This window comes from Durio zibethinus, chromosome 6 (assembly GCF_047325235.1).
Source record: "Durio zibethinus cultivar Kanyao isolate XHJ-2024 chromosome 6, ASM4732523v1, whole genome shotgun sequence".
Classification (NCBI taxonomy): Eukaryota; Viridiplantae; Streptophyta; class Magnoliopsida; order Malvales; family Malvaceae; genus Durio; species Durio zibethinus.
The window spans coordinates 615,238-639,573 of NC_143167.1; the positions used below are offsets into that span (position 1 = coordinate 615,238).

The following is a 24,336-nucleotide window of genomic DNA, read 5'->3' on the forward strand; positions in this document are numbered from 1 at the left end:
AACAGTTAATCCACTTTTTTGCCAATCAGAGATTAATGATTATCAAACTAATGATCGACAACTATAAACTTTAGGTCCGAAACGAATTTGGTGTTGGTTCTAAATGACTGATAAAAAAATGATCGAAACAGTTTCTACTATTACCATATATATAGTCCTAATTGATTATACCCTCTCTATCATTTTCCTTTATTAATTTTCAGGTTAAAATTTACAGATTTGACGTGTGTGATTTTGTAAATCAAAATATGGGATTGTTCGTATATATATGTATATATTCGGGGTTGGTGGCGAGTACCATTAATGGCATACTTTCCTTTGTAAATATGGCGATTAAGAGTCTGTTACCTACTCCATATATGTAGATGAGAATGAGTCATGAGATTTTCATAGGATGAAAATCGTCTCATTTAATGAAAGATTAGTCGGATTAGGTGCAACAACACATCAAGCTAAATGAAACTTTCAGTGCTATATATAAATCTGTGGGGTCTGTAGTTGTAAGCTCTTGAAGAGTGTAATGAAATGAAATGAACCTGAGTTTTTACTCACTTGGCGTCAACGTTAACCTTAGAACAAATGAAATGATGTTTACTAATTACCAACAGCAAGAGGTCAGGCAGTTTCACCACAATTCATCAATGAATCCTTCGCTGATATTATCTTAAATGAAAATACATGTAAAATCTTCTCACTTTTTGGGCTACATTTATAGTGTCACTCCCTTTTAGCTTTGGAGAAGATCAGCATTTTAACCATTAAACAGAGAACTGAGACACACCCAGGATTTGGTTCAGTAATCCGTGCATGATCTTTTGGCTCAATGAGCAGCATTCGAAACCTTCCTCTCCAAATTATTAGAAGGAAGCCTCGGTGATAAAGTCAGTTATAGCTTAGCCCATTTAGGTTATGGGCCAGACCAGCAGACTGGCTCCAGCAGGTCGGGGCCATTTCTGCAGGCAATTTTGCAATTTTGCTATGACCTCTCGGTCTATTACCAAGGCTTTACTGTATAAAAGGCCTATACTTGGAAATTGGAATGTTTCCTTCTAATGACGTGAAATCATAGGTTTGAATTAAGGGTGTATCGATTGAATTTAAATTAATATAGTATTAAATTTAAGTTTAAATTTATTTGAAATTTAAAGTTTAAAAGTTGGCTTAAATTTGATCATATTTTATTTTTTTAGTTTTAGCTCGACTCAACTCGAGATAAAAATTGAGTTATTCGAGCTTGTTCAATTAATATGTAAAAATAAGCTCGATTCTTATATTCGATAAAAATTTGATTATTTGTGTTCAAATTCGAGTTCGAATTAGAGATATTTTATTAATTAAAATAATAATAATATATTTAAATATAAAAATTTAATTAGACTCACAAGTTATTCGAATCAAATGTAAAAATATTTGAACTCAATTCGGTTGATGATTCGAACTATTCGAACTCGACTCGATAATAATCAAATCGAATTCGAATTTTATTCGAATTGAACTCGAATAATTTATAAATACTAATGTATCATTTATATCCCTAATTTGAATCATAAAAATTTTAAAAAAGGAATACTTGAAATAAAAATATTTAAATGACAAGCTGTACACCGATTAATACATTGACTTTTATACATACTCTATGATAGCAGGTAAAAACAACAGCATCAATTTTCACACCATATTAATCAAAGGAGAAAACAATAGGTAAGCATGAAGAGACAAAATGGCAACATTAGAACAATTCAGCCATGTAATCTTTTACTTCACATGGTATCTTCTCAAAATGTTTGTACCAAGATAAGTACGCTGTAACGGAGGAACACACAATCCTTTGAGTAAGATGATTAGACTTCCATAAACCTACCTTGAACCGAATCCGTGACTTAAAATAAACATCAAATTCAATCTCCCCGGATGATTTTTCAATCCTGAGGTCCTTAAATGTTGATGGTGACAATGTCAAATTCAGAGCCACGAGCTTCGTTTCTACTCGACTCACATTCCTATGAGGTTGAAAGAAGGGGTCAATCGTATTGAACGCTACAGTTTGATCTTCGTATGTCATCGTGGACTCCATGTAATCATAGTAGACAGAGACTTTGCCATTAGGATTGTATGCCCTAAGAACAAAATCGAACGTGGCATTGAGATGGTTATCGGTTAGGTTGAAATTTTGGACTGAACCATTTTCAAGGGTGTAAACAATTTTTTTTGGCCCGATGACAAGCCAAATGATCAGCAGGCTTATTCCAAAAAGAACAATAAGGGCTAAGAAGCAAGTGGCAACACGACTTTTTAGGTTAAAATGTCTTCTTGGCCGTTGTGTGGCCTGTGCTCTATTGCCATTAGCCATTTTTTTTAAGGACTGTATGATCTGAACTCTGAACTCAGAATGTTGAATGTTGAATGTTGTTTTATACAGGGTAAAAAGTTAGCGAATATTTTGCCTAATGAACTTATGTACAGACGAGAACGTTGAAATTTTTTCTGTTCTCTTTGTTCATTAATTCTTTTTAGTTGCCTTTTTCTTTGCCTATTCCCTTTGAAGGACTTTAAGGTTTCTTGGATGAAACTCGAGACATCTGAAATATTCATGTTCTCTTCTTTTTTTCTGCTTCAAATGTTGTAATAAAGATTCATTGCTGCAACTCCCTCCTTAGGGCTAATATTGGAATAATGGTTTAAATTTCATAAGAGATTTATTTGAAATTTATTAGAAATTTTTTTGGGATTGGTAAGATATTGCTTGATGGATAAGAAGACTTACAAAAAAAAAAATTTAAGGGAAAGAAGATTCTTAATAGACAAGTTTGACTTGCAAGAAAAAAATTCTAAAAAAAAAAATATTCTTAATTGACAAATTTGTATGATTATAAATAAGTGAAGTCTTTATAGGATTAGGCATGAGAAAAAGATATAAGAGAGTTGTAAAATTTTATGAGATAGACATCCGATATGAGTATTAGGATTTTATGTCTTATGAATGTGTATGTTTGTTTGTGAGTGGACAAAAAGAGACTGAGAAGATCCACATAGATGTGATATATGAGTGCATATAGGTATGTGTTTGATTGTGTTAAAATAGTACACATGAGTATGTGTTTATTTGGGTTGAGAATACTCCGTAAAACTAGAGGAGATTGAGAGAGTTTATGGGTATTGAGTAGTTGATGATTTGATTTTATGTATGTTTGTAATTTTTTACAATTAGTAAATCTTATTTCTCATCTGTGAACGTAAATGAATTGGATCAAATCATATTAAATTATTATCTCTTATGTAATTGATTAATTATTTAATTTTATTTTCACTGATATAATTGGATTGATGCTTTTTTATCTAACAACTAATCGTAATTTTTACTTTGGACGAACAATGAAGCGGAAGAGTATGCTTTTATATAGAGTATCTGTTTGATACCATATTCGAGTCTTAACTGGCTTTGCTTGTAACAAACATAGATATAATTTTTCCCCACCGTAAAGAAAGACGGAAAAAAGGTTAAAGAATAAATCAAATTGCTGATGTTTAGAAGCTTCACCGACTATATTAATTTAGATGCTGGTCCCGGATCTTGCAGTTTGATTTTGAGAGATCAATTAAAATTTTAAAATTATATATATTTTTCATTTGAGTTATACTACTATATATTTTTATTAACGTAAAATATATATTTAACAATATGTTAAAAAATAATAAACTTATAAAATCTTAAATTTTATTAATTCAAAATAAAAGTATAAAAAATAAAATAATTTTATTTAAAATTTTGAGCAACGTTTTTTTTTAAGAAAAATAAAATCTTCAACATTTAAATCTGAATTAAATTTTTTTTCTATATTGACAACCAAATTATCCATAAAAACTCACATTTCATGTTATTTTATAGTTTTATTTTGATGATTTTTATAGCTAAAAATGTTGTCTCAATCGATTAATTATTTAGATATCGAAAAGAATTAAACTAAATTTGATCAATATATTAATGAGATAAAATATTTTTTATTTTTCAATTTCTATCAAAATAAGGCAGAATTATGATAAAAAGATAAATTTTGATATTTCACATTATTATGCATGTCACATTCAAATTGTTTCATTTGACATTTTAAATTTAATTTATCTTACTTGGTATAAGTTAAATTGAATTTTTTTTTTTAAATTCACATGAATTATGACTTAATATTTGTCACAAGTTAATTGATTTTAAATGTTTGTCGAATGTGATTAGTAATTAAAATAAATAGATAAATATTAATATAGATTTATTTTTTAATTAAAAAAATCTAAATTAAAAAAGGTTCTAATTTAAATTTATTTGATACAAATATAATTATCTATATATGAATAAATGGAAATTTTTCAAAAATCTTGGCGTAGCCCCCCCCGCCCCCCCTTGGCCATGATTACCATCCGCCCATGTGCTGGTCTGAGTAAATTGCCACTTTAGCATAGTTCATTAGGCAATTCCTACAATTCCCCTCTTCTTGTCTAAGCTTTCTTCCGCATTGGCTAGGCTTGGCATGGCTTAATCTCCCTCGGGCCAACAAGCCTTACATTTCTATAAGTCTTGTGATAATTCATAGGCTCCACTAGATATCAGTTGCCACTTGGCAGACATTGCTGGGGGAGCTAAATTTTGTGAAGCTTAAAGACATTGCATCAATAAAACCCATAAATCGATCCTTGGGCCAAGCATATACATATACTGCATTGACACTCACTTTTCTAATTTTTCTTTAAGTGAAAAGTTCATATATAATACTAATATGGCTTCATCAATTACAATAATATTTCTCATGCATGCTATGGTTCCTTAATTTCATCAATGCCAAGTGCCAAAAAAATTGCAGGTACAAATATCAAAAGTTAGCCAACGATGTCTTGTTTTAGTGGTAAAAAATTATAAAATCTTAAAGATTTTAGATTGAATTCTTATCATATATTGATTGGATCCCAATTTTTGACCCTATTAATATCTATCTCAAGGATAATTAGTAAATGTTATAATGATAGTGTTCAATAATTAGACAATGAAAACTATTATTATTATGTAAATAATAATGGATAGAATTTCTATATATATGATCAACTGAATAATGACCCATCCATTGACAGATATTAGGGGGAACAAATCTGCAAATGGTTGAGGCATTGGCAGCCAAAAGTGAGGCCCAGCTCGTCTCTTCTTAATGGCACATTAGGCATATCTTGTCATGCACTGGTGCTTTTTTATAGTTTATCACTATAATTATGCTTTCTCTCAGTCATTCTCTAGGAAATCACTAGAATGTAGCTGATGATGCTGAAGCCCCAAAGTCTTTTTCAGTGACCAGTTATTGATTACTAGTGGTTTTTAGATCATAGAATGAACAGTTAATCCACTTTTTTGGAAATCACAGATTAGTGATCATCAAACTAATGATCAATAAATATAAACTTTAGGTCTGAAACGATTTTGGTGTTGGTTCTAAATGACCGAAAACAGATAAAAAAAAGGATCGAAACAGTTTCTACTAATACCTTATATAGTCCTAATTGATTGAGCTCTCCATATCATTTTCCTTTACTAATTTTCAGTTTACATTCACAGATTTGACGCGTGTATTTAGTAAATCAAAATATGGAATTGTTCGTGTTTATATGTATGTATTCAGGGTTGGTGGCTGAGTGCCATTAATGGCATACTTTCCTTTGTAAATATGGCGATTAGGACTCTGTTACCTACTCCATATATGTAGATGAGAATGAGTCCTGAGATTTTCATAGGATGAAAATCGTCTCATTCAATGAAAGATTAGTCGGATTACAACCCATCAAGCTAAATGAAACTTTCAGTGCTATATATAAATCTGTGGGCTCTCTAGTTGTAAGCTATTGAAGAGTGTAATGAAATGAAATGAACCTGAGTTTTTACTCACTTGGAGTCAACGTTTATCTTAGAACAAATGAAATGAAATGATGTTTACTTACTAATATCAAAAGGTCAGGCAGTTTCACCACAATTCAACAATGAATGCTTTGCTGATATTATCCTAAATGAAAATATATGTAAAATCTTCTCACTTTTTGGGATACTTGTATAGTGTCATTCCCTTTTAGCATTGGAGAAGATCAGCCTTTTAACCATTAAACAGAGAACTGAGACACACCCAAGATTTTGTTCAGTAAATCTGTGCATGATCTTTTTCCTCAATGAGGAGCATTGGAAACCTTCCTTCTCCAAATTATAAAAAGGAAGCCTTGGTGATAAAGTCAATGATAGCACAGCCCATTTAGGTTATGGGCCAAACCAGCAGACTAGCTCAAGCAGGTCAGGGCCATTTCTGCAGGCAGTTTGGGAAGTTGGAATTTGTCCCCCCATCCCTATTCAAATTTTTCAATGACCTATCGTTCTATTACCAAGGCTTTACTATATAAACGACCCATACTTGGAAATTGGAATGTTTCATTCTAATGACATGAAATCTGGGATTTGGATCATAAAGATTAAAAAAAAAAAGTTTAAATGACAAGGTGAACACCGACTAATACATTGATTTTTATGCATACTCGATGATGGCAGGTAAAAAGAACAACATCAATTTTCACACCATATTAGTTAAAGGAGAAAACAACAAGAATAGCATGGAAGAGACAAAATGGCAACATTAGGACACCAATTCAGCCACGTAAAAGAGAATGGGAAAACACAAACAAAACAGAAAAAGAAAGATCACTCTGCACTAAGGTTCTATTTCACATGGTATCTTATCAAAATGTCTGTACCAAGATAAGTGCACTATCACGGAGGGACACACAATCCTTAGAATACGATGATTAGACTTCCATATACCTACCTTCAACCGAATCCTTGACTTATAATGAACATCAACTTCAATCTCCCCGGATGATTTTTCAATCCTGAGATCCTTAAATGTTGATGGTGACAATGCCAAATTCAGAGCCACGAGCTTCGCTTCTACTCGACTCACATTCCTATGGGGTTGAAAGAAGGGGTCGATCGTATTGAACGCTACAGTTTGAGCTTCGTACGTCACCGTTGTCTCCATGTAATCATAGTAAAGAGAGACTCTGCTATTAGGATTATATGCCTTAAGAACAAAATCGAACGTAGCATTGAGATGGTTATCCGTTAGGTTGAAATTTTGGACTGAACCATTTTCAAGGGTGTAAACAAACCTTTTTGGCCTAATGACAAGCCAAGCGATCAGCACGGCTAGACCAACAAGAACAAAAAGGGCTAGCAAGCAAGTGGCAACATTTCTTACTAGGTTAAAATGTCTTCTTTGCTGTTGGGTGGCCGGTGCTGTATTGCCATTAGCCATTTTTTTAAGGACTGTATGATCTGAACTCTGAAGTCAGAATGTTGAATGCTGCTTTATACAGGGTAAAAAGTTAGGGAATATTTTGCCTAATGAACTTATATATAGATAAGAGAATGTTGAAATATTTTCTGTTGTCTTTGTTCTTTAATTTCTTTTATTTGCTTTTTTCTCTGTCTATTCCCTTCGATGGACTTTAAGGTTTCTTGGATGAAACTCAAGACATCTGAAAGATTCAAGTTCTGTTCTTTTCTTCTGCTTCAAATGTTGTAAGATTCATTGCCGCAACTTTGTTTTGTTTGGACGAATAATGAAGTGAAAGAATATGCTTTCATATAGAGTATCTGTTTGATACCGTATTCGAGTCTTAACTGGCTTTGCTCGTAACTGACATATATGATTATAATTTTTTTTTCCCACCAAAAAAGAACGAGGGAAAAAAAGTTTAAAGAATAAATTAAATTGCTGGTGTTTAGAAGCTTCACCGACTAGGTTAATTTAGATGCTGGTCTGAGTAGATTGCCACTTTAGCATAGTTCATTAGGCAATTCCTATAATTCCTCTCTTCTTGTCTAAGCTTTCTTCCGCATTGGCTAGGCCTGGCATGGCTTAATCTCCCTCAGACCAACAAGCCTTAAATTTCTGTAAGTCTTGTGATAATTCATAGGCTCCACTAGATATCAGTTGCCACTTGGCAGACATTGCTGGAGGAGCTAAATTTTGTGAAGCTTAAAGACATTGCATCAATAAACCCATAAATCGATCCTTGGGCCAAGCATATACATATAATGCATTGACGCTCACTTTTCTGATTTTTCTTTAAGTGAAAAGATCAGCTGGACTAGGTTTAATTTGAATAATTATGCTCAATACCCAACTTTGAGCTACATTATTGGGTTAATTATGCCTAAAAACAAGTCATCAGGCAAAATAGTTTGCCATTTCAACTCAAATTGGAGGAGCATTGAACAAAGATATTGGCTTGAACATTACTAATCCAATCAAGGATATGTGCTGAAGCTCAGTAGGATATGCATAAAGATTTCATTTTTCACTTGCTGGTCCTTTGCTTTATATCCAAGGTATTCCAATCCACTTTTTTAAACATCTGAAACTTTAGTCTCTTACCCCCAAAAGATGATGGTGCTGATGCTCTAACCTCTAAAAAATTGGCAGTAAAATTTTGTAACCAAAAGGAGAAAGGATTCTTTGAAGTGTATCACATATGCCACAAAAATATGAAGTCATTAACACGGGAACCAATAAATTTAGAAGCTGATATTTTCAAGATTATGATTCTTGGAACTGAGTTTGATCCTCCTGCTGGCTTACTTTCTTTTCTATCTGTAGTGATCTTCCAGGGAAACTTAAGGCTCCTACCTTCCTTCATGGTTCTTGCTTCACCTCTAAGTAATTCCTAAGCCACCCTCACTTGAACTTTATTATGGAATATGGATAGGAGGATAAACTCATTCATGAAACATTAAAACTTAATACGGAATCCATGCTATAAATGCTGTGGCTTGACAGGTTGTTGAATGTGATTCCAGTACTTGTTTAGGCTATCCTCTTACTATTAGCAGACAAAACCATACGCTGATAAACAATTAAATTTCATCGAATGTCACCACAGTTCACACTTTTTTATGAGACAGTCCACATTGAAATTAAACAAAGGAGATAGGAGACTATGTATTACTTAATCCATAGTATATAATTAGAGTTAAGTGAAGTATAATTAAATAGAACTTTTGACGAATAATTCATAAATAGATTTAATTTTTTTCATTTATTAAATTTAATAAATAATCACGAACAACATTCAAGATTTGTTAATTAAACAAACAAATTTTATTTATATTCAATTGGTTTTGACCTTAGAGTTAGTATCATAATCTTTCCATTCTAACTCCAATATTCTTGTTCATTCCCTTCTCTGGTGATCTTCACATGACATCAAAATCTGCTAAATTTTAATTCAAAATTATGCATTACGCCATCAATTGGATGGAATTTTTACTTGGCATCTTCCCTTTCCCCCTCCTTTTGCAATAACAATGAAAAACAATATATATGCTTTAGCTAAAGAACTAATGGGGATAAAGTAAAATCCACATCCAAGCAAAGTATTTTGAGGTAAAGCATGTTAAGCAGCTAAAAACCACGCGCTACTCACATCTGACACGTTCATCGAGTCCTCATTAGAAGCAAGAATCAAGATGAATCCGATCAAACAATGCGTGTAGCGCGTGGGAGGGTGTCAAAGTTGAAGCATACTACTATTTTATTGGTACAGCAGGGAAAATATGCAAAAGAATTAGGCCAAAAAGGACTAAAGTTGTGGTCACCAAATGTGGAGCAATGGAGTTGGTCGTCGCATATCCCTTGGAAGATGCCGTTATTTCATTTTGGTAAACCAAGGGGAGAAGAAACCCACAATTCAAATAATCACACATTGTTTCTGTCTTATATATAGCTGTCCTCACATACATCATCCTCAGCAAGATAGAAGCCATTCAGGATTATGATTGCTAGTTATTTCACTTAGTCATGGTCCACCCCCACCCAACAAACTTGGCAACAGATCCAAAGGGCCTAGCGGGTCTTTTCAGCATGGTGGGAGGTGGCAGAGTATAAATATCCAGGTTATGAATTTGATATGATGGGGGAAAAGGGTTTGGTTGAATTCTACTCTTCCAGGAGCCTTTCCCCCACAGGGCAACTATAATCCTTTGGCATGCACTTTTAGTTGAGGATGATCTCTTATCTCTTCACTTCACGTGATTGGAGAAACTGGGTTTTTCTATGGCAATCAGATTTCACTGAAGGGCTGGTTTCTACCACAGGGCAACTTCAATCCTTTGGCAGTTCGACTTCTCTCTGTGTCATGTGCTTAGATCATTGGAAAAAGGTTACAAAGTATTATCTGCAGCATAGCCAAGAGTTAGTTTTCTATTTTGCTAATCTTTGTTTTACTTTTTCTCTGTTTTTTCTTCTTTTCTCTTTTCATATTATCTTAGTTCATGTTTATATGAAATAAGCAAAGCAATGGTTTGGGGTCTTTGCATTTGTGATTTTGGTTCCGTAACTCCTGGATGTATCAGAATTTAACAAGCAAGCTGTATGCACCATACAAAAATCATGAAAAAATGATAGTTTATCTGATATTTCCGAATCCAAATCGTTCTATTGATTTGCAGCCTAATGTTAGACCTTTTAGTCCTCCAAAATAAATGTACGGCACAGCTCATTTTGTTTAGGCTGCTGATCCTTCCTGTTTAGTTTATTATTATTACCAGCAGCTCCATTGTGCTAATGGGATATGGCTAAGAACTCAAACTCCATGCAACCCACTAAATAAAAAGGTTGGAAACACTGCACATGCACATAATCAGTCCATTATTTTAATGTGGTATTTTTTGAGACATCGATCATGATTTTACAGATACGACCCACATCGAAGTACTTAATTATGAGTAATTAAACATTAAAAAGTACTGAAGTTATACATACCCCCAGGTGGCAATGGTATATCTTGTATTACTAGATAAGTGTAACTGATTTCAAACCCTAATTAACCTCAGCATTTCGAGGACTCTGTTAATCCTGTCAAGCATCACAGCCTTTTCACAGTTCCACAGACTACAACTATGTTCAACTTTCAAGATTTCTTTTTTCACCTGGCAATCAAGTTCTAACCCCATACTCTTGCCAACTTGAAAATTAGGCCTTCTATATCTCCCCCTTGAGTTGAAACCTGAAGAAACAATTCAGCCTATAGGCCAGAAGTATAGCATGACAGTGCTAACATTCAACAAGCATTAACTCTTACAATGTAAAGACTTAAAAAGACTCGCATAAAAAAGGATATATAAGCTGGGCTCCTGATTTTGTTAAGATCCTGCAAAGCTCATAATTCATTACCAAACAGAACAGGAAGCTCCAAACTCTGAACACTAATAGGAATTGATGTTAGAGCAGATGACACTGCCTTTGCGTTTCTCCGCCTTTCAAGACCATGAAAGCAAACTCAACAGCAAGAAAAAGTAGGCAAGCATCCATCATTTCTGCCCTTTCTTGCTATCTCAAGCACGGGCCTAAAGGGCAGCAGAAAAGGCATCTTGCAGACAGCATTAATGGCCTTTCTGTTAATTAGAAAATGAGTTGTTGAGGATGTGGTGGTTTCAACTTTTTTATTATTATTTGTTGGTATATTAGACAAAGACACCTGACTATCAAAGATATTGGATTTTTTTATTTTCCTGAGAAAGATATTGAACCTGACCAATTCCATCCAACAGTGCTGAATGTTCCAAAGTTCAATTTGGAGCACGCAGACAATAGAAAGTGGAAGAGCGGGCTTTTAAGCCTGTGATCATGCTTAAAATCAGAAATATTCCGATTGTCTTATCAGTAGAATTTTAAATCAACACGTCTCTATCTGTTTCTGGCTCCTCTTCTAAAAACCATATGTTAACTCTACTCAGAAATATGTTTGAGCCATGTTATCAACACTAACACATGATTTACACGAGGCCTCACGCATGATTTGAAGGCATCATACATGATTTCAAGGCAGACATGTCCCTTGTATAGACAATCACGACATCACTTGTGAAATATAAAAGGGAGTTGTAAGCATGTAAAACTCCTTAACCTACTTCCTTCTCTTCTATAATTCATTGATTTAAGTGTCGGAACATGTTCTAATTCTAAAATCCCCTGATCAGCTTTTTGTCTTTAACAATTTCATAAGTTCACTAACTTAGCTTTCAACAGGACCCACTCTCACTGGATCCAAAAAAACGAGCCAGCTACTTTAGTTAGAGACTTTAAATTTCGTAAGTAACTTCTTAATATCAAACTGATCATCAATTTAGAGCATGTTTCGATAAAAGCGTCATGATAATGACAGAAAACAAGAAATTAGTTTGGTTATAACTCATGGGTGATACCATATTTTTGATACGATGGCTAATGGCTGGAGAGAACTTTTTAAAGCATGTGATGGGTTTATTCCATGGTATCGCCGAAAGATGCTTTTTTATATAGGACCATGATTATATTTGGTGACATACAACAGTTAAAAAAGACTATACTTTTATGCAACAGGAGCAATATCTGATTTGAACCTAAAACTTTTTGTCAAGTCCCACAATTTCCTTCACCTAAGTTCAAGTCAACTTTAATGGTTCTCATAGCTATCATTGTGATACCCCAATCCCACTCGAAACAATATGAAAATATAATATATATATATATTTAGAGATTCAACCCCAATTGTATCATACGATTTTTTGTTCTATAAGTAATAATAATCTCAAATATTAATGAATACCTCACTCTTTTTTTTTTCACATTGCTAAAGATATTTGTGAATTGGGTTAGATCTCACTTGCCTATGCATTGGTTTTGGTAAAATTGGCACTTGAAATTGTTACCTAAGTGCTAACATAAACATAATGAAATACAACTTAAGAATTGAGAGATTAAATTTATTTATAACAATTTATAAATTTATATGACACGGCATATTAATATTTATATATCATAATGTATTAACTCATGTATTACATGTTGTTGCTAGCCTTTAATTGATTGAGCAAGTATGACACAACTTATATGCCCAATAGATGCAAAACTCCTAAACTCAATATGATACAAATATAAAAGCCATACTTAATCTATAATTATATCAATAAATCATACCAAACACATCCACATTGTATTAAATTGGGCGATCTCATAGACTGTGAAGCCCATTTAACATCTCTAAGTAAAAGTATAACCATACTGAGAGTCGACTTTCATGGTTCTCAAAGCTACCAAGGTGTGGCCCATAACTAATATGAATGAGCCAGAAGAAGGAGCCCGGCAGTTTGCCAGGCAAAGGACATAAATATATTGTCTCTAGTTTCAAAAACAAAAGGGGTATTGTCTTTTACCTTGCCAAAAAATGACATTTAGATTCTTTGTTCTTGACGTATTTGCTATCAGAAAGTTTATATACATGCAACAATTTATGTATATGAAATATGAATATGTAACATTATCCGTTATAGTATTGTTTTCGGCTTTCAAAAACATAAAAAGCAAAAATGTATGAGGAGATCCTTATCAACAAAATTCGACAATTAGTGTGCTTAATTAAACAACTATTAGTGCCAAAAATAGTTTTTAACAAAACTGTGTATGATGGGGTAACTTTTCCTAGCAAATTATAATTCCTTGCTTCTCGTTTGGATCACCCTTAATCAAAAAATTCTAAAGTAACCTTGCTAATAGTAATATCACATAAACTAATCCCCTTACGCTTTCATGTCATTTTTTGAATTTCTTACATCAAATTTCACTAGTTATGGGAAATTTCAATATTAAATTAAATCTTAATTTTTAATATAAATTTTCATTAAAATTTACTATGTAATTAAATCGTAAAACAAAATATTCTCTCTTCACTTAAACTTTTATTAAAAAAAATACTCAATTTGAATCAACGAAGCCCAATCCAATTTTCCTTTGTTTATACCAATATTTGAAATGTAGTACTATTTTTTATAGCGGTCAAATTCCAAAATTTTAAATCCACTAACGGCTATAAAATTAATAGCCACGTGGCACTCCATTTTCCTTTCCCGCCATCCTTTTTAAAAATTCTCATTTTCACTCCAAAATGTTGTCATTTGACAATATTAACATTTTTTCCCAACATAAAGCGTAGGCATAATCCATTATTTTATCTCACGCGCCGCCTTAACGGGGGTAAAAGACGTTTCCCTGACATTCAATTCCATAAAATAACACGTAACTCCAGCCAATGGCAGCACGAGACGAAGCTGTAGAGGGAAGCAGCCGGAGCCATGAGCAATGATGTAAACGTCACGCGCTTTAAAGGCATGTCGGCTACGTGTCTTTCTATGTTATGGTATTAGCTCAGCAGAATCTTAAAGCTCTCGCAAAAATATTTGGCGAAATCTGATTGGTGGAAAAAGGTTTATTGGCTCAGCCGCGAAAATTCGCGAGTTTCAAAAAAATTTTATAAAACGAGGAGCAGAGAATTAAGTTTGGATTACTCTCCGAATTTCATCATTGGACGATAATGCCCCTACAGTAGTGGAGTTGTAATTTTATTGTGTTTTCATTCTTACGTATTTTTAAATATTTGCTAAAAAGTCATTGCATGTTTTCTTTATTGTAATTACCAGCTTGAAATTTTCATGATAACTTTATTTAGCATTTTTTGGTTAGTTTGAGGTATAGAATACCTTGAGTCTATTTTTCAATTCTTCAAAATGTTGTATGAAGTGCATTTTAATTCTTTAGTGGTTGATCTTTACATCTTTTGTGAATTTACTAAATTAATGTATTAACTTATATTTGTTTTGAGAAAAATGATTATGTGAAACAATTACCTTTTATCATTATATATCCATTTCATTTAAATCATGTAACATAATCACATTATTGGAACAAAATTATTTATTTATTTTAAAATAATTAATTAATCTATTAAAATAAATATTTACCATTTTAATTATCATATGCGATATGCAATAAATAATTATTTTTTTTAATAATGTAATTATATGACATAATTTAAATGAAAAAGATATATGCTTTATGTAATGTAATTGTTTAATGTAAACCTTTCTCTTGTTTTGAAAGGTATTGAAGAGGATTTTACTATGTGTGTTGTGGCACTTTGTGAGAGAATGGAACGGAGTCACCAATTGTTAATGGATTTGTTTTTGTTAGGGTTGGTAACAGATCGGATTGAGACGGATTTTTACTCGTCTCAAATTCAATCTGATTTTATAATTATAAAACCCGAACCCAACCCCAAATTTTTTTTTATTTTTTTCATAGTCGAACTCGATCCCGATTTCGATCTTATATAAACCGTACTTGATCCAATTAAAAATTAATAAAATATTATTTTTTTAAATATAAATATATATAAATAAAAAATTAAAAAATAATTTTTATATAATAATATCAGGTCAGGTCGGATTAGGTTTACTTAAAACCTGAACCTGATTCGACCTTGATTTTTCTTTAATAATACCTAATTCGATCGACTCAAAACTCAATTTAAAAAAAAAAAATTTGATCCTATAGGGTCGGGTTGGGTCAGAACCCGCTGGATGCTAGTTGGGCTGCCAACCATAGATTTTGTCGACGAATAAATGGTCAATGACTCTCCTTGTTGGGCTTTAAGTAAATTCATAATATGACTCAACCCAAAATTGTTAAATGTAACTATTTTGACAGGAACTTGATATGAGATTAAGTTGGTGCTAACAATTAGAAATGAGATATAAAGATAAACAAAATAAGATTTGACTATATTATGTTTTTAGGTGTTCAAAACAGAGTAAATATTGAAGTAAATAAGACTTTATTAATACTAAATGAATAAATACATAATAGATGAAATGCTTCAAGTGAAACATAGAGTGATTTGAGAGATGAGAAAATGATAGCTGCAACAAAAAGTAAATAAATAACCTAATTTGCTAAATAGATAACTTAAAATGATTTAAAATAGAGTAATGATGATTGTTGGATGTCATTGATGCTTAAAAAATGTTCTATTTATAGTCATTTCTAGTGGAAGGGATTACTAAGTTATAATGCTCTTGTCTAGTCATAATGAAAAATAAACTGTTATCCATAAATTTGAAATAGTTGTTTATAGCAATAATAAGTCTCCAATGTTTCATATAAATGTTTATATCTTGTGAACATATCTTGTTATTGTTGACATATGTTTCATTTTCATTAAATACATGACATTGATTAATAAATGAGATTTTTTAATTAACATTTAAATAATCTTATTAAGCTAATTAATCTCTCAAATTATAGTTGGATATTCCAATGATAATTCAAGAACTCTTCAAGCAAAGTTTACAGATTTGAATGATGGTTTACCAATCACATGGATTAAGGACAAATGCTAACCATAATCTTAAAAGAGGTTTGCTTTATTTTGTTTTTTTTTTTTTTAAGTTACATTTCAACTAAAGTGATATCGTTTAAAATTGTGTATTGAAAAATCAAATTGCATCTTCTAATTATCACTTGTTTAGTCTCTTTTGAAGCTATGTTACTAGCTATAATTTAAGATATATTACCATTTAAAATTTTAATTATAGTTTGATATATCACTTATTACTACGAACAAGTAATTTTTTCTTCATTGTCGCCTAAATAAAAAATACAATCTGAACTTAGATCAAGTTAATATATGATGCCACACTTCTATCTTATAAAAAATTTGAGAAAATAATATATTGCCTACTTGAGTTGAAATCCATTGAATCATAATAATTTAAAAAAGATTATAGGATTAAGGCCAAATATGCTATTATACCATGAATAAATCAATACAACCTATTTTAATTTACAAAGTTCCCAAATAGAAGGGTTTCCCAACGCAAAACAAAAAATTACGGGGACCAAATGAAAATAATAAAAATACGTGACCCGTTAGACAAACTAAAAGATAACGTCGATACGTAAGGGCTAGTTTCGTCATTCGACAACTACAAAGGTTGTCGCATGAATCTCTCTTCCTCCTTCCTCGCCCTTTTCCTGTTTTTTTCCCTTATCAAAGAAACCCCATAGTCTTTGTTCTACCAATCCGCGAAACAAACAAAACCAAAACAAAACAAAACCCTAATTTTTTTAACCTTCTTTTCATTTACTCTTCACGAAATCCCAAAGACGCTTCAAAAATTCCTTTTGGCGATTCATCTCCATGCATGTATTTCAAAATCTCTTTTGATTTGTTTCTGTAAACGAAGTCTCTCTAGGGTTTTTGACTTGATCTTCGGTTTTGTTTGTTTTTTCTTTTTATTTAAATTATATGGCGAACGGTACGGATGCGGAGGATTTCGTGGTGCTATCTCAGGTAAGGACTGGTGTGAAGCGTGAATTCGAGTTTGCTTTGAAGGTTCAAGCAGAGATCTGCGGGTCGTTGGGGCGGACTCGGTCTACGAAGGCCCAGAATAAACCGGTTTGGAGCCCAGGTAACAGAAGGAACAAGAAATTGAAGGAAGAATCTAAGGTTGAGAAAGATAAGAGTGATTCGGAGAAATCTGTGATGGTTGTGGAGGAATCGGTGGATTTGATGAGTGAAGAAGAGGCGGAAAGCGATGTTGTAGATGTGGAAGAGCCGAAGAGAGAGGTTGTTGGTTGTGAAGAAGAGGAGTCAAAAAGGGTGGAATTGGAAAAGGAAGAGGAAGTTAAAGATGGGGTTATTGAACCAATGTGTGAAGATGAGGTTGACAAGGAAGGGAAGGAAAAAGGTGAAGCTGAAATCACGGTAATAGGTTCCCAAGAAGATAAACTGAAGGAGGAAGATAAGGAATCGAAAATGGATGTCAACATTAGCGAGAAGGAAAGTGAATTGGAAAATGCAACGGAGAATGTAGAAGAAGATAAGGGAAAGGTGGATTTGATGATAAAAAGTGAGTCCAGAAAAGGGGAATTGGGAATGCCGGTTTTGGTTCGTTGCCAGGATGATAGCAAGATAGAGGAAATGGTGAAGGAAGAGAAGCCTCTACGGAGGTTTACTCGATCCTTGTTGAAACCGAAGGTGGAGACAGTGAAGGAAACTTCTGTGAGAAATGCCGTTGTTGTGGATGTGAGTAATGTGAAAAGTGGTGGCCATGATAGTGGAGTTGAAATTGTGGATAGTCCAATGATGCCCGAAACGAATGTGTCTCCTAAGTTTGTGAGAAGTTTCCCGACAAAGTTAAGGGATCTTCTCGATTCAGGTATGCTTGAAGGAGTAAATGTGGGGTATTTACGAAGCTCAAAGGTATGGTTCTGGAAAATTTTCTGTAGGTGAAATGTTTGGACATCTTGCTCCTCTATTTTGAAAATCTTGGTTCCTGAATGTTTCCATTATTGTAGGTTACAAGAGCTTCAGGGAGTAATGGGCTTCGAGGAATAATCAGTGGCTCTGGGATACTGTGTTTTTGCAGTGCTTGCAAGGGGCTTAAAGTAAGGGCTTCTTTATTAATTTATTTATTAACCTATTTTCTTATGATGCCTTATTTTGCAAATTTCCGAATACCCTAATGTTGCTTTTTCGGATGTTTTATTGTGAGTGTAGGCTGTTACCCCGACCTTATATGAGATTCATGCAGGTAGCTCAAACAAACGTCCAGCAGAGTATATTTACCTGGAGAATGGGCATACCCTGCGTGATGTAATGAATGCGTGCAAAGATAATTCATTGACCACGTTGGAGAATGCTCTTCAAACGGTGATTGGTTCTTCCATGAAGAAATCCAGCTTTTGTTTGAACTGCAGAGGTTGGTTTTACATTTCTGTTATATGTACATGTTTTGTCATTTTCATTGGTGTTTGTCCAGACAGTTTAACGTTGTTTGCCTTTTATTATTGTAGAGTCTATTACTGGAGCTGGCTCCGGGAAACCTATGATTCTATGTAATTCATGCCTGGATGTAAAAGAGTCTCAAGAGAGCTCAACTGAGGTGGCTGATGCTACTTATAGGTATGGTTTGTTCTGCGTTTCTAGTCTGTGTTTTTTGGTTCACCTTTGTAATAATTTGTTCAGAATCATTAACTTGTACTAAACCCAAAAATTTTATGATTTGGCCTTGTTAGATCAGTAATAAGAATAGGAATATACTTTCTCTTCTGAGTTTGGAAGACAGAAAAGAATATCCTATCAATTTTGTCCTATATTGGAACTTCTTGTCCGGTACTGTTTTTGTGGCATATTACCATGTTGTTTTTCCTTGGTTGCTTCACATTTCTTTGTCAGCAGATGCTAAAATTTTGGTATCAATTCTTGTCAAACTTAAGAGTTTTATGGTGTTTTTATGCTTGTTGCTGATAATAAAGAGCAGTAACTTTGTGTGAATGTTAACTAGAACTTATGTTTGCTGCTTATATAATTTGTATGCTAGCAACTTATAGATGCAAATGCACACAGAAAGTCGGTGCATTGCTTTTACTTTCACGACTTTATTCTGCAGGATCAAAGATAGGATATTTCTCTTAAAGTTTAACTCATTCACCCCCTTTATTTTAAAATGTTATTTTCTTTTTGTTTGATTTTTTTTCAGAACACCCAAACCAACTGTGGTTTCAAAGTCACCTATCAGTGCTTTGAAATGCAGCTCATCACAAACTAAGAGTCAAGGAAGAGTAACTAGAAAGTAAGTATCATTTTTGTGTTTATATATTCTGTTGGCCTGTTTGACATTTGCTCTGTTGTATATAGTTGATGTAGTTACTTTTGGCATAATTCTTTTTATTGACATTATATATCATGTTAATCTCTTTGATACTGCTTTCAAAGGGATCTACGGATGCATAAATTGGTATTTGAAGAAAATGGGTTGCCAGATGGAGCTGAACTAGGGTATTTTGTTTGTGGACAGGTTGGCATGAGTATATTTTAGAATAAATTTTGTCTATTTTAACTAGATACGTCCTTTCTAAGTGGTGATTTGATGTGTGTCAGAAAATGCTTGTTGGTTATAAAAGGGGATTTGGAATACTTTGCACATGCTGCAATTCAGAGGTACCTTTTTTGTTTTTCCCCAATGAAGTTGTTTCGTAAGTTCTGTCAGATTTTTTATTTTCATTTTGTTAAATGAGCAGATAAGCCCTTCACAGTTTGAAGCTCATGCTGGTTGGGCAACTCGTCGCAAGCCGTAAGTCTCTGTTATACTACTGAGCCACAACTCGTGTATATATCTATAAAAGTTAGTGTGTTTTTGACATGTCCTTACTTTGTTTACAGTTTTCAACACATTTACACATCAAATGGAGTATCTCTCCATGAATTGTCAATATCCCTGTTGAAAAATCGGAAGGTCTCTACAAATGAGAATGATGACCTATGTAGCATCTGTTTGGATGGAGGGAATCTATTGTGTTGCGATACATGTCCAAGGGCTTTTCACAAAGGTCAGTTTTCAACTTTTTCATTGAATATTGTGTGTTATTGGAAACTTTTCTGGCTGCAATTGATTGTATTTATCATTGATCGGCTGGATACATTTAAACAATAGCAGTAAAGAAAGTAACTCTACCGTACAGTAAATGATTCCTTGTGGTTTTTGACTCCCAACCTTCATGACGTCTCTGATATTTTTGGAATGTCAAACCATTACTAAATTCTGAACTTTTCTGATTAATGCCCTTATCAAATTCCAAACTTCATGAACAATTTATCTTAGTGCCTGCTGTTATTTTATTGTGTTTTTATTCTAATCCTTTTCTTCTTTTTTGTCTTGTAATCTGTTACCTTGAAGTTGAGGACTATGACTTTTGCTCTTAGTTGGCCGTTATGCATTTCTTAACAGAATGGCGCTAGTGAAGGCCAAATTGTGTTCTAGGGGCATGTTCCAATTACTTGAAGTACCTATGTTGTTAATGATATTGCAAAGTGAAATTGAATATTTATGGATTTTTAGTATTCTAGGGAGTGATAAATATGTGAACCTAACTTGCTCTTGATGTGGGACTGTTTTTTCTCCTCCTTTCCCCCCTTACCCTGTTACCTTTCCTTGCAACTTAACTTTGTATTGAGAGGTGAGTGTTTATTACCATCTTGTAGCCATTTTTATTACTTAATCTTGGTTATGTTGTATTTTTGTGTTTCTCTTGGGTTGCCTAGAATGCGCCTCATGCCTTGGGTTGTTTAGACTGCATTTTGTGCCTTTTACAACACTTGGCAATGCATTCTTTTGCATTTAAAATAAATGAAATATTCAGAAATGCACTCTTCTTGCTCTTGGCATCACAATCCATGTTTTTCCATTCAAACAGAATGCTTAATATCTGAGTTACTTCGGTCAGTACTTGTTTGTTATTGTATAGATTCCTGTTGGACTCATGATTTACTACTGGCTGATTGCAGAGTGTGTTTCTCTACCAAGCATTCCAACCGGTACTTGGCACTGTAGATATTGCCAGAATACCTTCCAAAAGGAAAAGTTTGTGGAACATAATGCCAATGCTCTAGCTGCTGGAAGAGTTGCTGGAATAGATCCTATAGAACAGATAACAAAAAGATGCATTCGTATTATCAAAACTCCAGAGACAGAGGTTCTTAGCGTGTGTGTGCTATGCAGGTCAGGTTCATTCTTTCATGACCATTTGGAATGTTTCTTTGTTGTTATGAATCATTCATCTCATACTCAAAACACTCCCTTTGCCACCTCCTTTAAAGAGTTTGGATCTTTTAACTGTAATAAGTTTATAACATTTGTCTAACAAATTATTTGCAATTACCTATATAAAAATTTCAAAAAGATGTTAAATCTAATATTGCAGTCTATACCTGAATCATTCATCTCATCCTCAAAACACCCATTTGCCAAATCCTTTAAAGAGTGTGGATCTTTTAACTGTAATAAATTTATAACATTTGTCTTACATAATATTTGCAATTACCTTTTTAACAATTGCAAAAAGATGTTAAATTTAACATTACAATCTATACCTGAAATCTTCTAGACTTTTAAAATTTCTTACTTGATTAATTCACAGTCTGCAATGCTGAGAAACTGCTTACCAATCCGATCCCAGAACTTGTCTTTATTTGCCAATTGACTAATTTTTGATCTCAACATGGTCTGCTGCTGCACTCGTCGAGGCTTGATTTGTTGGTCCCATTGTTTTGTTGTCTTAATTTATCTGTGTAATCATTTTGAACCTTATTTATCATCTTCTTTATTAACATGTTATTGATATTTGCAGAGGTCATGCTTTTAGCAAGTCAGGATTTGGTCCTCGTACTGTTATACTTTGTGATCAGGTATCTTCTTGGATCTATTTGTGCTTGCATTGTCAAATTCAAGCTTCTAAGTACTTAATTTGCTATTTCTGTTATCGACACTTAATCATCTTGGTTCGATATTTTTTCCTTATCAGTGTGAGAGAGAGTATCATGTGGGCTGTCTGAGGGATCATCACATGGATGACCTTAAGGTGCCATTTGTTTCTGTTGAACAATGCATAGTTTTTCCTAATTTTTTTCTGTTCTTAAAGTAGTATTGATGCCATGTTTTCAACAGGAGTTGCCAAAAGGAAAGTGGTTTTGTTGCACAGATTGCAATAGAATTCATTCTGCTTTACAGAAATTGATTGTTCGTGGGGAAGAGAAGCTTCCTGACTCGTCTCTGCTTGTTGTAAAGAAGAAGCATGCTGACAATAGTTTGGAAAGCAAGGCCAATCTTGATATAAGATGGAGGGTTCTCAGTGGTAAAATGACATCATCTGATAACACTAGAGTATTGCTTTCGAAGGCTGTTGCAATCTTTCATGTATGTAATTTTCTGTTTGTACTTTAGAAAATTACTGCTGATCATCCATTTTGTAAACTGTTTGTTTTGGGCCTCTAGGGTCTGGGCATCCTGGCATTAATTAATATAAGTTTTTAAGTTTTGTAGTTGCTGCAGTGCATCTAAGGCATAAGCCATCTTTTTGTAGGCAGCTTATGTGGATTCTTTCTTTGATATTAACAGGAAACTATCCAGTTTAGTACTAATTGATTTATGATGTTACCTTTGTGCTTTATTAGGACCGCTTTGATCCTATAAGTGATTCTGGATCAAGTAAAGGCGATCTCATCCCATCAATGGTTTACGGGTATGCAATAATTTTTCCTATGTATTTTATTGGTTGTCTTCTGATGTTTGCCATTTTGTCGTTCTTTGTTGAAGTTTGCTTTGGGAATAATATCATTAATTGGTTTTGCAGGAGAACTGTCAAAGGCCAAGATTTTGGTGGCATGTACTGTGCAATATTAACGGTCAAGTGAGACTCACTTTTTGTTTTGTTAACTTTTTTTTCAGTGTTACCTACTACAATGGGGATATCTGAATGCTGATGCTTTTTTTCTTATCTCGCAGTCAAGTGGTTGTGTCAGCTGGTATTTTTAGGATTTTTGGGAAGGAAGTCGCTGAAATTCCCTTAGTTGCAACAAGTACTGAATGTCAAGGGCAGGTAAATGTCACTAGTGCTGCCTGATGGCAACAACCTTTCCCCTCTCAAAGCTCTTCTTTGGTCATCTGATAAGGCGACGTGCGTTCTGGAATTTGCAGGGTTATTTCCAATGCCTTTTCACATGCCTTGAGAAGCTGCTTGGCTTCCTAAAAGTGAAAAACCTTGTGCTTCCAGCAGCTGATGAAGCGGAATCCATCTGGACAAAGAAATTCGGATTCAGCAAGATAACCCAGGAGGAGGTATGACACCATTTCCTGCCTGCCTGTCTGCTTTCCTTGAATCTATTGATGAATGTAAAGTTTCTTCTATATTGCAGCTGAACAAATATAAAAGAGACTACCAAATGATGATCTTCCAGGGTACATCAATACTGCAGAAGCCAGTCCCAGGAATTCGATTGGTTAGTAGTAAATCAGAGAATGAATGACTAATGTCATTGCAGTGTTGAGATGGGGCATATGAAATTTTGAGCATGGAGAAGCTAGTTTTTGAAATAGACTTTTCCTACTAAATGTACACAGGGTTGCTTTTCTTTTATCTGTTTGTACAGGAAATACAAGTCAATTAAATACTGCATTTTTTTCTTTTCGGGTTTGTAGTACAGAAACGAAAAGCAAAAAAAAAAAAAAAGGAAGAGACGAAATACACCAATAATTAGGGGAAGCTAATTTGAGGTATTTCGAAAATTTTGATATTATGCTGAATATATTCCAAAAATTTTTTGTTCATTTATTTCGAATTAGTCCAATCTATTCAAAAGAAAATTTCTTTTATTAAGATTGTGTATCTTTTTCTTTTCTGTTTTAGTTGGGAGTATGCCAAGAATTTTCTGTTTTAAAAGAAATTTTAATTCATAACAGATTGGAGTTGGGCGCAACGTGGCAAAGTAAACGTCGTCAGATCTAATTAATCGTAAACCCGAAAGGGTAAAAACTAGAGAGAAATAGAACGTTGTGGAGAAACCCCTGGAGAAAAACATTGAACAATTTTTTTAAAAAAATGGAAGATTCAT

The 24,336-nt window shown here is 33.5% G+C and overlaps 3 protein-coding genes across 5 annotated transcripts; 1 reads left to right on the plus strand and 2 right to left on the minus strand.

Annotated features, from left to right (window-relative positions):
• Window positions 1-1,729: 1,729 nt before the first annotated feature.
• On the minus strand, window positions 1,730-2,435 carry LOC111286323 (uncharacterized protein At1g08160-like). The gene has a single exon (XM_022876233.2). The coding sequence runs from the start codon at window positions 2,348-2,350 to the stop codon at window positions 1,730-1,732; it is 621 nt and encodes a 206-aa protein (XP_022731968.2). The 5' UTR covers window positions 2,351-2,435.
• A 3,474-nt stretch (window positions 2,436-5,909) lies between these two features.
• On the minus strand, window positions 5,910-7,466 carry LOC111286354 (uncharacterized protein At1g08160-like). Its single transcript, XM_022876267.2, has one exon. The coding sequence runs from the start codon at window positions 7,323-7,325 to the stop codon at window positions 6,723-6,725; it is 603 nt and encodes a 200-aa protein (XP_022732002.1). The 5' UTR covers window positions 7,326-7,466; the 3' UTR covers window positions 5,910-6,722.
• A 9,434-nt stretch (window positions 7,467-16,900) lies between these two features.
• Window positions 16,901-24,056, plus strand: LOC111286350 (uncharacterized). 3 transcript variants are annotated; one of them, XM_022876262.2, is made up of 18 exons: window positions 16,901-18,150; window positions 18,246-18,335; window positions 18,448-18,649; window positions 18,744-18,852; window positions 19,430-19,522; window positions 19,666-19,747; window positions 19,831-19,890; window positions 19,971-20,023; window positions 20,113-20,279; window positions 21,235-21,448; window positions 22,077-22,134; window positions 22,251-22,307; window positions 22,394-22,642; window positions 22,900-22,967; window positions 23,079-23,135; window positions 23,231-23,324; window positions 23,423-23,563; window positions 23,641-24,056. In XM_022876262.2, the coding sequence occupies exons 1-18, from the start codon at window positions 17,194-17,196 to the stop codon at window positions 23,749-23,751; spliced, it is 2,862 nt and encodes a 953-aa protein (XP_022731997.2). In that variant the 5' UTR covers window positions 16,901-17,193; the 3' UTR covers window positions 23,752-24,056. The 3 variants fall into 3 exon arrangements, with proteins under 3 accessions (XP_022731997.2, XP_089617791.1, XP_089617790.1); XM_089761664.1 differs by having other exon boundaries at window positions 16,951-18,150; window positions 19,666-19,753; XM_089761665.1 differs by lacking the exon at window positions 22,251-22,307 and having other exon boundaries at window positions 16,911-18,150.
• The last annotated feature ends 280 nt before the right edge of the window (window positions 24,057-24,336 follow it).